At 37.1% G+C, this 14,484-nt stretch overlaps 2 protein-coding genes across 2 annotated transcripts; both read left to right on the top strand.

The window, feature by feature from the left end:
• The first annotated feature begins 276 nt into the window (after window positions 1–276).
• LOC131049141 (trans-cinnamate 4-monooxygenase C4H2-like) lies at window positions 277–2,602 on the top strand. The gene is made up of 2 exons (XM_059216513.1): window positions 277–1,159; window positions 1,497–2,602. Exons 1-2 carry the CDS (start codon window positions 324–326, stop codon window positions 2,230–2,232), a joined length of 1,572 nt encoding a protein of 523 aa, XP_059072496.1. The 5' UTR covers window positions 277–323; the 3' UTR covers window positions 2,233–2,602.
• Window positions 2,603–10,395: 7,793 nt separating this feature from the next.
• On the top strand, window positions 10,396–12,407 carry LOC131049134 (trans-cinnamate 4-monooxygenase C4H2). Its single transcript, XM_057983164.2, has 2 exons — window positions 10,396–11,264; window positions 11,560–12,407. Exons 1-2 carry the CDS (start codon window positions 10,429–10,431, stop codon window positions 12,293–12,295), a joined length of 1,572 nt encoding a protein of 523 aa, XP_057839147.2. The 5' UTR covers window positions 10,396–10,428; the 3' UTR covers window positions 12,296–12,407.
• Window positions 12,408–14,484: the final 2,077 nt, after the last annotated feature.

The following is a 14,484-nucleotide window of genomic DNA, read 5'->3' as shown; positions in this document are numbered from 1 at the left end:
ATTTGTTTTGGCTTTAGGGTAATAATCGATCATCCTGCAAAGTATTGGGACAGTTTTGGAGGAGGCCCCACACAGTTAAAAGACTCTGAACCCACAGATTTGGGACCAAACAGCGATGCGTGTTTCGCCCAATGCTTCCTCTACCAGAATTGTTTTGAAAGATAGAAGATCAAGTCCAGGTTGATTGCTACCAACCCCCATTATTCTTTTACGAGGGGTTAGAGAGATGGCTCCCTATAAATAGGTATTCGTCCCTGTATCGAACCAGCAAAGTGAGTTGCTTTGTAAGAGTAAATTGTTTGTTATTAGCCTCTAAATCGAAAATGGCTTCATTGCTTGGCCAGATTTTTCTCTCTTTGTCTTCAATCCAAGATTTCTTGAAGCAGCCCGACTGGTATCCCCTGGAAATGGGAGCAATTCTATTTGTGACATTGCTAGTGATGGCTACAATTGTGAAGAAACGCTCCAAGCTGCCTCCTGGGCCTCTCTCTTTGCCCATATTTGGCAATTGGCTGCAAGTGGGGAATGATCTGAATCACATAAATCTTGCGAAGATGGCCAAAAGGTATGGAGACGTTTTCATGCTGAGATTGGGTTGCAGAAATTTGGTGGTGGTGTCGAATCCTGAGCTCGCAAAACAAGTTCTTCATACTCAGGGTGTCGAATTCGGCTCTAGAAAGAACAACTTGGTGTTTGATATCTTCACGGGAAACGGGCAAGACATGGTGTTCACCGTCTATGGTGAGCACTGGCGAAAGATGAGAAGGATTATGACTCTTCCTTTCTTTACTCAGAAAGTTGTCCAACACTACAGAGGAGGGTGGGAGGAAGAGATTCAGAGAGTTGTTGAAGACGTCCGGGCAAATAAAGTGGCCTTAGAGAGCGGTATAGTTATTAGAAAACGGCTTCAACTCATGCTTTATAATATTTTGTATACGATGATGTTTGATCGTCGGTTTGAGTCTCAGGAAGACCCGCTGTTCGTTCAGGCCACTGCTTTTAATGCGGAGAGAAGTCAGCTGGCACAGAGCTTTGATTACAACTATGGAGACTTCATTCCCATCTTAAGGCCTTTCTTGAGAGGGTATTTGAACAAGTGCAGAGACCTTCAGAGCAGGAGGCTTGCATTTTTTAACGACCACTTCATCCAAGAACGAAGGTAAGCTTTGAAGGGTTGGAATTTGATTATCTTTGTCCCATTATTGATAATATTATTACATAAAAGCTAAATTTTTACTGCTTTCTAATCTAGAGATGAATTTATCAAACATTTTCCATTTTAAAATGAAAAGATTGACAGAAGTATTAAAACCGTCCTTACCAATCTAATTTGGGTTAAAGTCAACACATCTACTGTTTATGTAGAAACCCTTTAAACGATTTCCCTTGTTCAAGATCGGATATTTAAGTAGAGTGTTGAAGATCAACTGGAGAGCATCCTCTATATAGTATTTTATTTGATGATATTAATGTAGTTATAATGGTGACGGATGCAGGAAGATTTTAGCAAAAGGGAAGGGCGATGAGCAGGTGAAAAAGTGTGCCATAGACCACATACTGGAAGCAGAGAGCAAGGGCGAAATCAATGAGCAAAATGTGATCTACATCGTGGAGAATATAAACGTGGCGGCAATAGAGACGACACTATGGTCGATGGAGTGGGCTCTTGCGGAGCTCGTGAACCATCCGGAGGTGCAGGCCAAGGTGAGAAACGAATTGGAGAGAGTTGTTGGGAAAGGGGCGGCGATGAAGGAGGAGGACGTTGAGAAGCTGCCGTATCTGCAAGCGGTTGTGAAAGAGACGTTGAGGTTGCACACGCCCATTCCTCTGCTCGTTCCCCACATGAACGCTGAAAAAGCCTCCCTTGACGGCTTCCACATTCCTCGGGAGAGCAAGGTGGTGGTGAACGCTTGGTGGCTGTCCAACAATCCTGAATGGTGGCGAAATCCATCAGAGTTCAGGCCGGAGAGATTTATGGAAGAGGAGGAGGAGACTGAGGCGGCAGTGGGAGGGAAAGTGGACTTCCGTTTTCTGCCCTTCGGAATGGGGAGGCGGAGCTGCCCTGGAATCATCCTCGCTCTGCCTCTGCTCGCCCTGGTAATTGGGAGATTGTTAAACAACTTCGAAATGCTTCCTCCGCCAGGTGAGCAGAAGATCGATGTGAGTGAAAAAGGAGGACAGTTCAGTCTCCACATCGCTCACCACTCCACCGTACGCTTCGAACCTCTTTGAATCTGTTTATCTCTCCATCCATTCTGCCGCATTGGATACGCTTTCCCTTCATTATGTTGTTGTATGCTCTACTTCCACACGCATATTAGTTAAGGAATCACTACTTGTTTTTTGCGATCCTAGAAATAATTGTGGACGTCATGTACTCTGCTTAGTAAATGGAGAAGATTGTTTAGTAGCAAACATAATTGTAAACTAATATTTAGATGTTTGAATTTTTCATGATGTGGGTGAAGCCTCGCTTTGTCCTGTCTAGAATAACGACATAATGGTGAAGCAACATACATGTATTTGATCTGATCTGTATACGATCTATTCAAAGTTGTGGCCCACTTCATTTGATTTTGAGTGGTACCCCACACTTCTTTTAGTGTACCAGGCATATAATATTTTTAATTGCAGTTGACAAAAAGGCACAATACAAGTTATAAGCTTATTAATGTCTAACATGTCATGCACTACAATGGTTAATGTGCATCATTATAATTAACAAAATATGCACTAGTTTGAATGTTTTGTTTCTTCTTTATGCATACCGATCACAAAAACAATGTCCGTTCTTTCATCAATGAATTCTTCTGGTTAATTGTAGTTCTGATCTTAAAGCACATTGCACATGAACTCGTGTGGTCAGAGGATTATTTTGAACATTAATGGGGACATTTGACAGAAGTGTGTGATTGTAGTTTATATCAACTTGATTTTACCACATGGATACAAAAACACGCCATATTATCAAATATTTTACCATAGGCACCCTCCAACAATATGTGCAATGTTGAGATGAAATGCATATCAAATGAGCCATGACTATTGAATTCATAGGTAAATTAGTGAAAAAATGTTGTAAAGTGTGTTCAAGGTTCATGGTATTGAAAAATTCAATCTCTCTCCTTCTTCCTCTTCCTTGACCTTTATATCTATATCTCAATTTTGATCTTTCTATCTCTTCATATTTATTTTTCTATATCCCCGTCTCTTTATCCTTCCATCTCTCTCACTACTATATCTATTTGTCTCTCTACCTCTCTCTCTCTCTCTCTCTATATATATATATATATCATTGCCTATCTCTATCTTTACTATTTTATCTCTCCATTTCCCCCTCTTGCTTTATCTCTCCCTCTTACTATCTAGCTCTAGCTATCTCTCTCCCTTCCCCCGAGTCTCTCTCCCTATTTCTTTCCCACTCTATCCTTCCCAAGTTATATCTATCTCTAGTTATCTATTTATCTATCTCCCTCTCTCACTAGTTCTTCTTTCTATATATTTCTACTTCTCACTTATCTCTATTTATATCCCTCCCCTTCCTCTCTTTCTATCCCTATATACCTCTCTCCCTCTCTACCTATCTGCATCAATTTTTCTTCTCCCTGTATTTTTCCAGAGATATCTCTTTTTAGATATGTCTCCGTCTTTCTATCCCCATTACTTCCTCTCTCTACCTATCACTCCCTCTTTCTATTTATCTACCTCAGTCTAACTCTATTTATATATTTCTATCTCTCCCTATCCCTACCTCCATATCTCTCTCACTCAAACACACACATTCCTTATTTCTATCTATCTCTCCCCACATCTCCCCCCCCCCCCTCTCTCTCTCTCTCTCTCTCTCTCTCTCTCTCTCTCTCTCTCTCTCTCTCTCTCTCTCTCTCTCTCTCACACTCACACACACACACACACACACACACACACACACACACACACACACACACACACACACACACACACACACACACACACACCTGTGTGTGTGTGTACATGTATATATACATATACACATACATATGTGTGTGTATACATACACACACACATACACATACATACATACATACATACATACATACATACATACATACATATACATATACATATAGTTTAGTGGTGAAATAGAAATCCACAAAATTGGATATGAATCCACTTAGTTTCGAAAGGACCACCAAACATAAAAGATGGAGTAAAATCAATAGATTTGACCCTAAATGCAATGGAATACTAATTGTTCTCTTTACCCTCTCTTTGTTTGAGTTGAAAGTACTTAAGGGAATTGAAATTAATGATACAATATTGGTGTAAAATACCATAAATAGTGAGCTACAAATGCGGTATGTAGACACAAAGCTAGATCAAAGGTAAGGGCATAGACATGACTAAAAATATAGCTTGAAAGTATAGGACAAGGTGGCTTGGGGTGATCTTGTCCTTCAGTTGTCATATGTGGACAAATAGGAAACTTATAGAATTATAATGTCACTCAAAATATTCTCCTCAAAGTTCATCATAAATTTGTTAGAGAAGGTGGTTTGGGGCAACCCTGTCCTTCGCTTTTTGCTCCTACAAAAGTCTGATATAATCGTCATCATCTCCTTTGTCAAAATATTTATTTGTGGCTTCTAGATCTATTGCTTGCACACAGAAAGCGAGGAAATGGTGTTGTTGATAGGGGTTTGCCTAAGTCAAACCTTGAGTTTGGAATTAACCCTTGAATTGAATTGAAATTGTAAATGGAAATACTAAAGTAAATGCTGAATGATATACCTCAGATTTGTTGCAATTGATAAAAATTGATGATGCAAATTTCTCTTTGAATGTAATCACAAGTGTTGATATAATAACATGACAAAAGATAAGAGACTCAATCATAAACACATGCTTGCATAAATATTAATGTAGTTTGCTGCTCTGTGATGTAAAAATGTTGGAAGGGTATGGTGTGATGAAATCGTGCCTTGAATGCTTGAAGATGCTTGATGTTGCTTGGGGAGAGATGTGGAATAAATGAGTGTGGATGATGTGATGTGAAAATGAATTGAAAGGATGCTCTTATATAGGGTCCCAAGGTAATTTACCAAATAGGACGACCTCCAATGGTCAAATTGAGATACCGAGATCCAAAATCACTAGGAAGGAGAAGTGCATTGAGATATTTAAAATAGGTCTTGTTTAAGGAGAATAAGGATGCCTCAGGCGCCCCCATCCAAACAAGGGCATCCCAAGCACCCCTGTCTGCCAAAAATAGGGCAAACACTTGTGGAAAATGAAAAGCACATAGCTTGATGCTAGGGTTCAGATTGCCGTGCAAAAAAATGACATCAATTTTGAGGTAAAAATATCATAAATGGACATGGATGAGAGCTAAGATGGGATGCACTAAAGTAGGCACATAAAAGGTGGTGTAAATTGTGTAGGGTTACAATTTACGACAGTATATTGAGCCCCCACTTTGGTAGGAGTATGAGAATATATGCATACTAATAGTAAAGTAGAGAGAGAGAGAGAGAGAGAGAGAGAGAGAGAGAGAGAGAGAGAGAGAGAGAGAGAGATGAGAAATCATAAAATTCAAGGGAACAAGCCCCCAATATTAGGATCTTAACTCATACGTACAATCATATGAAAGGACACACAAGATAAAACAAAGTAAAAGACAAAAATAAAAGTCAAAGAATAAGACACACAAAAAGACATAAAAGACAAAAAGGGTTTAAAGTACTAAAAATAAAAGCTTCAAGTCAACTAGTTGAAGAGACCTTAATAATCAAAATATCTCAACTACTTTAATATCATTCATAGAATGTTATTAAACAAGAGAACAAGTGGTCACATGGAAAGAGCAAGAACATGCATCAAGTGATGAACCAACCATGATCCAACAACTAGTAAGGTGTATTATGCTATGAGTTAATGGGGGAAGAGAAAAAAAAACATGGATTCAATAGGCTAGCGAGTTGTGTTATGCTAGGTGATCCATGGGAGAGAGCAAGAGGGGACATGGATTTCATATGCTAGCAAGTTGTATTATGCTAGGTGATCCATGGAAGCACAAATTCTCATGGGGCAACAAGTTGTGTTACGTTGTGTGATTTGTGTCAAAAGGAAGATTTGAAATAGTCTAGCTTGTTGTGTTATGCTAGTTCCACTCATCTTACAAAATGGTGCAAAGGATAACCAAACAAAGAATTGTCTATAAGGAAATCCATAACATAAATTCGAAAAGGATAACCAAGCAAAGAATTATATGCAAGGCAATTCACCACTTAAATTTGAAAAGGATAACCAAGAAAAGCATTGTATGAAAGGAAATCCACAACTTGAAGGATAACCAATATCTCTCACCAACTCAAGAAACTTTTGAACTCACCTACATCAACAATATCTACAAGCATACCACTACCTGCATGAATGGTTGGATATCCCCATCTATCTCTTACCAACCCCCTCTCTATTTTAAATTAGAATTTTTAATTTTTAATTTTATTCATATTGTTTACTTTTATTTTTGAAGTTATATTAAATGTTATTTTATTTTATTAAAAATATTATATATGAGTTGTATCCTTTATTCAAGAGTTATTTTATTTAATAATTTTATAAATTATTTTAAAACATAAATTACTATTTATGATAGAGCCCCCATGACCCAGGATGGTTAAAGTTAAATTTTAATGGGTCCTCAAAGGGGAACCTAGGTCGGGTGAGAGCGGGTGGTGTGATAAGAGTTCAGAGAGAAAAGTGGTGGCAACCTACATGGCAAATCTAGGTACTCAGACCTTCAACATGGCCAATATGATGGTGGTCTTGTATTAAGCAGAATGTTCTACAGCCACACTAAGGAGGATCAAACATCTAAAACATAAGTTGTATACCATTTTTTTCCAACTCCATCTAGTGTTGTGGAGGAATATAATTTATTTCCTCCTTTCTCAACTCATGCATCTGTTTTCTCAGCACTAACATATCTTCATCCACAATTCTCCGATGTTCTGTATGACCACTTAAATGTAAGATAACTTGGCCAAAAATATTTGGAAATTAAAAACAAAAAACAGTGAAGAATAGTAACAGATAGATATAATTAAAATGAATGTATAATTTAGCAGAGATATAATTGAAATGGATGTATAATTTAGTTTGATGTTTTTTGGATTTGATTGTTTTATTTTATTAATATTTTCGATCATATTTTATGATCAGTGCTTCAAATCATGTTCCATGATCCATTATCAGAATGAGAACTAGAAAAGAAAAACGTTCATGAAAATTTCAATCCAAAAATCATCAAACTAAACTATCATGAAGGTATACTTGAATTGTCAGATGTTGCAGGTTTAACAACAAATCCGGGCATCATCTTCTTCATGGGAACACATGTAAGGGATGGCCTATATAATTTTGTCTACAGAGGAAGAAGAAATTGAGGGATAGTAACACTACTGAGAGCTCAGGCATCCATGACTGTGAATTTTAAGCTACACTTATTAATGTCTGGGAAAAAACAAAACTAAAATGTTATGGTGAGGAGAGAAGGGTTTGAGGATGAATGCATGTTGAGGGAAATGGAAGAAAATATTTTACTTAAATAGGTGTTAGGAAGCGTTTTTCACACCTTAGATTCCTTTCACATTTTATATTGAACAAAATATTAATATAAATATAATCTTTAATCCTTTACAAATACTTATTATTTTAAACAATAATATAGAATTCTAATATTCAAATTAAATGTTATATAGAAACCAAAAATAAAAATGAAAAAACATGGTGCACAGAACATAGATATAATTATGATACAAAAAGTATTTCATATGAATTTGCAATACAATATAAATAGACATATATTTCTTAAACATTAAAAAAAATAGCTAATTCAAAATTTACACTTATACAAGATAATCATAAGGTTTGTTATTATACAAGATAATCATAGGGTTTGTTATGATACAAGATAATCATAAGGCTTGTTATGAGAAGGTTCATGTATTTTTAATATTTAATAAAATAAAATAAAAAGAATAAGAAATCAAACAATAGATTTTCCATATCATTTTGTACTTTCTTAACAAATCCAGCATGTACTTTCTTAACAAATCCAGCATGTTGAATGTGTAAAACCAATCTTATAGCTCATAACTTCCTCAAGTCTCCCTCAATGATATTACAAAGTTCAAAGCTTTGGGTATCTATGGAGCTCAATACCATTTCCTAGCGAAAGCTAAGTGATACAGCTCCATAAAACCATTAAGACTGAACCAATTTTTTTGTATGTAATATTTGGTTGATAAAATTCACAACATCATTTAATGCATACTTTATAATACTTCCATTAAAGTTTGAAAGAGCTTACAAAACTGTATTTCTTGCCAAAATCAAATGGATGATTTTATGAATTTAGGCAGGCCATTCAACTAATATTGTCCTCTTTATACCCAGCGGTGACTTGTAACTTGGCTAGTTAGCATTACCACTGATAAACATTGCATCATTCATCATTCTCAAACATGGTGACAAGGCATGATAAGCTGTGCATCTCTTTGCAAGGACCCCTCGCTTGCTTCCTCTGCAATATGATGTTCTTCTTTCTTAATTTTTACCACCTGGTTATGAAGAAAATACAAACCATCCATTAACAAAATTGGCTTAAGTTTATTATGAATGGAAGAAAACAGAGTGCCGAACAATGGTGGATAAAGGGGATATTTAATGTTGGATATCACATTTAATCTACAGAACATTTTTATCATGAAGTAATGTTTTTACTTCTGACATGGACAACACATTAAGTTTTGACTTTTAGATTTAAAAGTGTTAAACATTCAAAATTGACTGACATTCTCTAGATTTAATAAGTATAATTTAAGATCGATCGTCACAGACTCATCTATGACTACCATTGTTAACACTATCCACAAACCAGATAACATCTTCAATGAAACAAAACATTAAACTATATCACGAAATCTGTAGTAAGCTTCAGATTGCCAGAACAAAAATGAGAAACATTGGTTTCCTGATAAACCCAGAAAGAAAAACAAAGACACCACAAACCAGTATACCCAATGCTCACTACCTTTAAGAGATCAAACCTTGCACAGAGAGAAAAATCTGGACAGGTGACCTAATTTCTGTTTCGGTATTTTCTCTGGCCTAAAAAAATCCACAATCTTGGCAAAATTCAGGAGCAGATGGGAAATCGTTTCTATCTTTTTGTAGAACGGGATTTGTTTTTAGCAGGTCGAAATGTTCACAATTAAATTAGAAAATAAAGCAGAAACGTGACACTGCGTTCCGACCGTGAACTGTACATAATGCGATGCACGTAAAACCGAGGTCGTCTTTGGTCTCTAGAAATTTATGGCATTTGTACTATTGATGAACTTGTCTCGTGATAACAGTAATTGGGCTCGATACTGTGACAGTCGCACGTGGACGTGCCTTGCACATTAATGCTCTGAACCATGCCGGTTGTCGCCAGGCCCTTAGATAATGGTACCTATGCATCTTTCCAAATTAGGGAATCCTACAGTGAATTTCACATACCTATAGATTCTAAACAGTAGTTGGATTTTGATAATTATTTTTGTTTGTTTGGTGTGACTTGATTGTGTATAGTTACTGTTTTGGCTTTCAAATAGTAACTATGCATTTTGTGGAATCTGTTATGCGTACAAGTGTCAAAAAGTACACATTTCAAAGTATTCATACTTGTTTAAAAATGCTCCAATGACAATAGACTTAAAATTGTTAATACTTATGCACAAATAAACCAAAAATATTAAAAAATGAAGATCTATTTATATATATAAAATTTATTAATACTTTTAATTATTTTTTTCTAATTTTTAAAAAATTAATAATTGATAAATTAAATGTACAAAGAATTCATGATTATTACTTTTCTATCAAATTCTTTGATTTGTAGAGTTGACGAGAGTAAGCTTTCAATTACTTCTTTAATATTAGTGGAAGGTGATGTATACGTGAACATGAGGGGCTGAGTCTCCTTACTCGTTTATTTGTGGATCTTCTTCACAAGAATGAGGACAGATTTGGAGTAGAGCCCACACATTGTCCCTCCTTGCAACGACCCACGTTGAACAGAGGAAAACTAAATTATTTTAGAGAGATTAACAAGTTAAAGATTCTGAATCCACTGATTTGAGCCTAAAACAGCAGTACGTGTTTCACCTGTTTTCCTCCACTATAACATTGGTCGAAAGGATACTACTGTTTTCCTCGTCTGCCCACTTTGTTTGGAAGGAAAACTATCCAGTCAACGTTGACTGCTACCAACTACCACTTTTCTTCTACGCGGAGTTAGGGAGATGGCTCCCTATAAATAGGTAAACGCCCCTCTATCCGACCAGTAAGGTGAGTTGCTTTGTAAGAGTCAATTGTTTGTTATTAGCCTCCAAAGCGAGAATGGCTTCATTGCTTGGCCGGAGTTTTCTCTCTTTGTCTTCAATCCAAGATTTCTTGAAGCAGCCTCAGTGGTATCCCCTGGAATTGGGAGCAATTCTGTTTGTGACATTGTTAGTGATGACTACACTTGTGAGGAAACGCTCCAAGCTGCCTCCTGGCCCGCTGTGTTTGCCCATATTTGGCAATTGGCTGCAAGTGGGGAATGATCTGAATCACAGAAATCTTGCGAAGATGGCCAAAAGCTATGGAGACGTTTTCATGCTGAGATTGGGGTGCAGAAATTTGGTGGTGGTGTCGAATCCTGAGCTCGCAAAACAAGTTCTTCATACTCAGGGTGTCGAATTCGGCTCTAGAAAGAACAACTTGGTGTTTGATATCTTCACGGGAAACGGGCAAGACATGGTGTTCACCGTCTATGGTGAGCACTGGCGAAAGATGAGAAGGATTATGACTCTTCCTTTCTTTACTCAGAAAGTTGTCCAACACTACAGAGGAGGGTGGGAGGAAGAGATTCAGAGAGTTGTTGAAGACGTCCGGGCAAATAAAGTGGCCTTAGAGAGCGGTATAGTTATTAGGAAAAGGCTTCAACTCATGCTTTATAATATTTTGTATACGATGATGTTTGATCGTCGGTTCGAGTCTCAGGAGGACCCGCTGTTCGTTCAGGCCACTGCTTTTAATGCGGAGAGAAGTCAGCTGGCACAGAGCTTTGAGTACAACTATGGAGACTTCATTCCCATCTTAAGGCCGTTCTTGAGAGGGTATTTGAACAAGTGCACGGATCTTCAGAGCAGGAGGCTTGCGTTTTTTAACGATCACTTCATCCAAGAACGAAGGTAAACCTCGGAGACTGCTTGTGATGTGTTTATTTCTTGGAAATTGACACGCTTCAACATTTTCTAAATTTGTTTGTTTGGAATCTTCCTAAAAACTCTTCAGCTTTCCGCAGCAATCATCTTAGTTTATAATCATTGGTTTAGCATCTTTCAAACTGCTCAATTTGCAGAAATGTTGTGTGGAATAATATATAGAGTTATATTAAAGTAGAGTGTTGAAGATCAAGTGAGGAGCATCATCTGCATAGTATTTTATTTGATGATATTAATGTAGTTGTGATGGGGACGGATGCAGGAAGATTTTAGCGAAAGGGAAGGGCGATGAGAAGGTCAAAAAGTGTGCAATAGACCACATACTGGAAGCAGAGAGCAAGGGCGAAATCAACGAGCAAAACGTGCTCTACATCGTGGAGAACATAAACGTGGCGGCGATAGAGACGACTCTGTGGTCGATGGAGTGGGCTCTTGCCGAGCTGGTGAATCATCCTGAAGTACAGGCCAAGGTGAGAAGTGAATTGGAGAGAGTTGTTGGGAAAGGGGAGGAGGTAAAGGAGGAGGACGTTGAGAAGCTGCCGTATTTGCAGGCGGTGGTGAAAGAGACGCTGAGGTTGCACACACCCATTCCCCTGCTCGTTCCACACATGAACTTGGGGGAGGCCTCCATTGATGGCTTTCGAATTCCTCAGGAGAGCAAGGTGGTGGTGAACGCTTGGTGGCTGTCTAATAATCCAGAGTGGTGGCGGAATCCATCAGAGTTCAGGCCGGATAGATTTATGGAAGAGGAGGAGGAGACTGAAGCGGCTGTGGGGGGGAAAGTGGACTTCCGTTTCCTGCCCTTCGGAATGGGGAGAAGGAGCTGCCCGGGAATCATCCTGGCTCTGCCTCTGCTGGGCCTGGTAATTGGGAGAATATTGAACAACTTCGAAATGCTTCCCCCGCCAGGTGAGCAAAAGATCGATGTGGGTGAAAAAGGAGGGCAGTTCAGTCTCCACATTGCCCGCCACTCCACCGTACGCTTCCACCCTCTTTGAATCTCATTCTCTTTCTTATCCTTCGCAAATTATTAGTCCATTGTGATCGTCTGTTACAGACCCTGTTGTATCATTTCCTCTACTTCTACACACAGATCATTTATAGGTCACTTCTGCCTTTGGATCTTGGAAACAATTGCCTAACTTATGTATTTTGCTTAGCAAATGAAGAAGATTGTTTAGTAGCGAACATAATTGTGAAACAAGATTTACATGTTTGACTGGCTTGAGATGTGGGTGAATGGAACAATCTTTTAACCAAATATCTAACTCATATTTTCGTTCAACATATTATTATTAAAATAGAACTGCTAACTAATCCTTCGGGATCTTTAGTTTGTTTGATTGTTCTGTTAGTTTAGGTTTGGTAGTTTAGTTTTCTAACCACCTCTGCGGTTTCTGCCTTAACTGTTTAGTTGTTCTAACAGTTTGTGTTGCATATATTTCTTTTATTTTCATTAATAAGATAGTGTGCCTGTGTGAATCACTATGGTGACTGCTCCGATTTCAAGAACAATCTTGGAGCGAATATCCATGAACCATTGTTTTGATGATATAAATGAAGAGAGGGAAGCAATTGATTAAAATAGCACATGAGAAATAATGGAGCTTTCAAAAATATGAATAGATGACTGGTGTCAAAATAGATTTATAAGATAAAATATTTTGTTGATGCTGCTTTTTTGAAATGGCACAAGGAAAAACTAGTTTCTAAGAGATTCAAACAAACACATTAAGTAGATTATTTAGAAACATTCACTTCAGTTATAAGACTTGACCATGATTTCCTAAGATCCTCTTCTAATCATATGTATTATACATCTTTCTATAACACCATTGAATATTTTTATAATAAAAAAGAATAGATCATAATAAACCTATTATAAGTCAAATCACAACATGAATTATCCATTAATATCCATTCATATTAAACTGGATATCATAAGCACATGGACAATATTATTAACATCCAATGATAATCTCAAGGGGTTCAAGTAGCAAACAAATTCTTTTCACATTGAGGACAATGAAAAAGGCTTACCAATAAAATAGAATATGTGTCTTTAATGACAAGTGGATTGGACTTTTTTCAAATGTTGGAAAGCAAAATGAAAATGACAATGCATACGTCATGTGTAATAAACAATATAGAATCACATCTTCGAGGTCTAGCCTAATATTTTAAAGTATAGCCTAATATTCCACTAATTAATAGTTAAACTATTAAATATTTGTATGGTTAAAAATGATAAGAGTAAAAATATTTGTTTAGAGGAAAACTATCGAGTCAACGTTGACTACTACCAATACTCATTGTTCTCCCTATAAATATTCTCCCCTTTATCCAACCATCAAACTTGAGTTAATTTGCAAGAGAGTTATTTGTTACATTGGATACGCTTTCTCTTCCTTTTCATGTGTAGAACTTGGGAACAAATGCCCACATCATATTGAAATAAGATTTAAATATTTCACTTATGATGTGGGTGAAGCCTGGCCTTGTTGTGGCTCATAAACACGTCATAATTTGCAAGTGGTGAATCAATATGTATGGGATTAAAGGGCAAAAGAATCTTTATTTTCTAACTCCTGTTTAAAATGTTAATTCATTGTTCAAAATGAGATTATGTATAGGTTTATGATTAGGAGATATCCTTATGAAGAAATTTTTTCTGCCTTTGAATAACTTCTATAAAATATTATTGTGTAAGCCCCCAATCCTAGAAGAAGGGGTGGAGGGGATGCCCCTTTAGAGGGCTCATCCATGGTCTCTACACACCTAGAAGATCAGTGATGAGATGTTGAACAACAAAAAATTATATTAGAAGTAAGTAGCTATGTCAAAATTCAAGGTAGAATAGGAATAATGACAATAAGTAGTTGAGCAATCATTTTGTGAGTTGAGTGGAACTCAACTAATGGAACCATAAGAGTATACCTGAGCCCAAAATGGACATTTGTTAGAATCAAGTGTGGATTTTACTCTCCTACATCAGTGATCAAATTCTCTGGAAATATAGTAAGATAGTAAGAAAGGGTAGTTTGCCACCAAGTAAATGAGGACAACTTGAGGATAACACAAGTAGAATTTGAAGCTAAATTCTTAGTGGCAAAACAATGTCTATAATAGAAGGGGATGACCTCATAATCTACAAGATTGACACCAAGGCCAGTAAGTCACATATAAT

This window comes from Cryptomeria japonica, chromosome 2 (assembly GCF_030272615.1).
Source record: "Cryptomeria japonica chromosome 2, Sugi_1.0, whole genome shotgun sequence".
Lineage (NCBI taxonomy): Eukaryota > Viridiplantae > Streptophyta > Pinopsida > Cupressales > Cupressaceae > Cryptomeria > Cryptomeria japonica.
Note: the sequence above shows the minus strand (reverse complement) of the source record. Positions and strands in the feature narration are given on the sequence as shown.

Bases quoted from the DNA above. Each gene is read 5' to 3' on its own strand.
- LOC131049134 (XM_057983164.2), top strand. From the start codon at position 10,429: ATGGCTTCATTGCTTGGCCGGAGTTTTCTCTCTTTGTCTTCAATCCAA. The intron at 11,265-11,559 runs GTAAACCTCGGA...GGACGGATGCAG, and splicing joins CACTTCATCCAAGAACGAAG to GAAGATTTTAGCGAAAGGGA.
- LOC131049141 (XM_059216513.1), top strand. From the start codon at position 324: ATGGCTTCATTGCTTGGCCAGATTTTTCTCTCTTTGTCTTCAATCCAA. The intron at 1,160-1,496 runs GTAAGCTTTGAA...TGACGGATGCAG, and splicing joins CACTTCATCCAAGAACGAAG to GAAGATTTTAGCAAAAGGGA.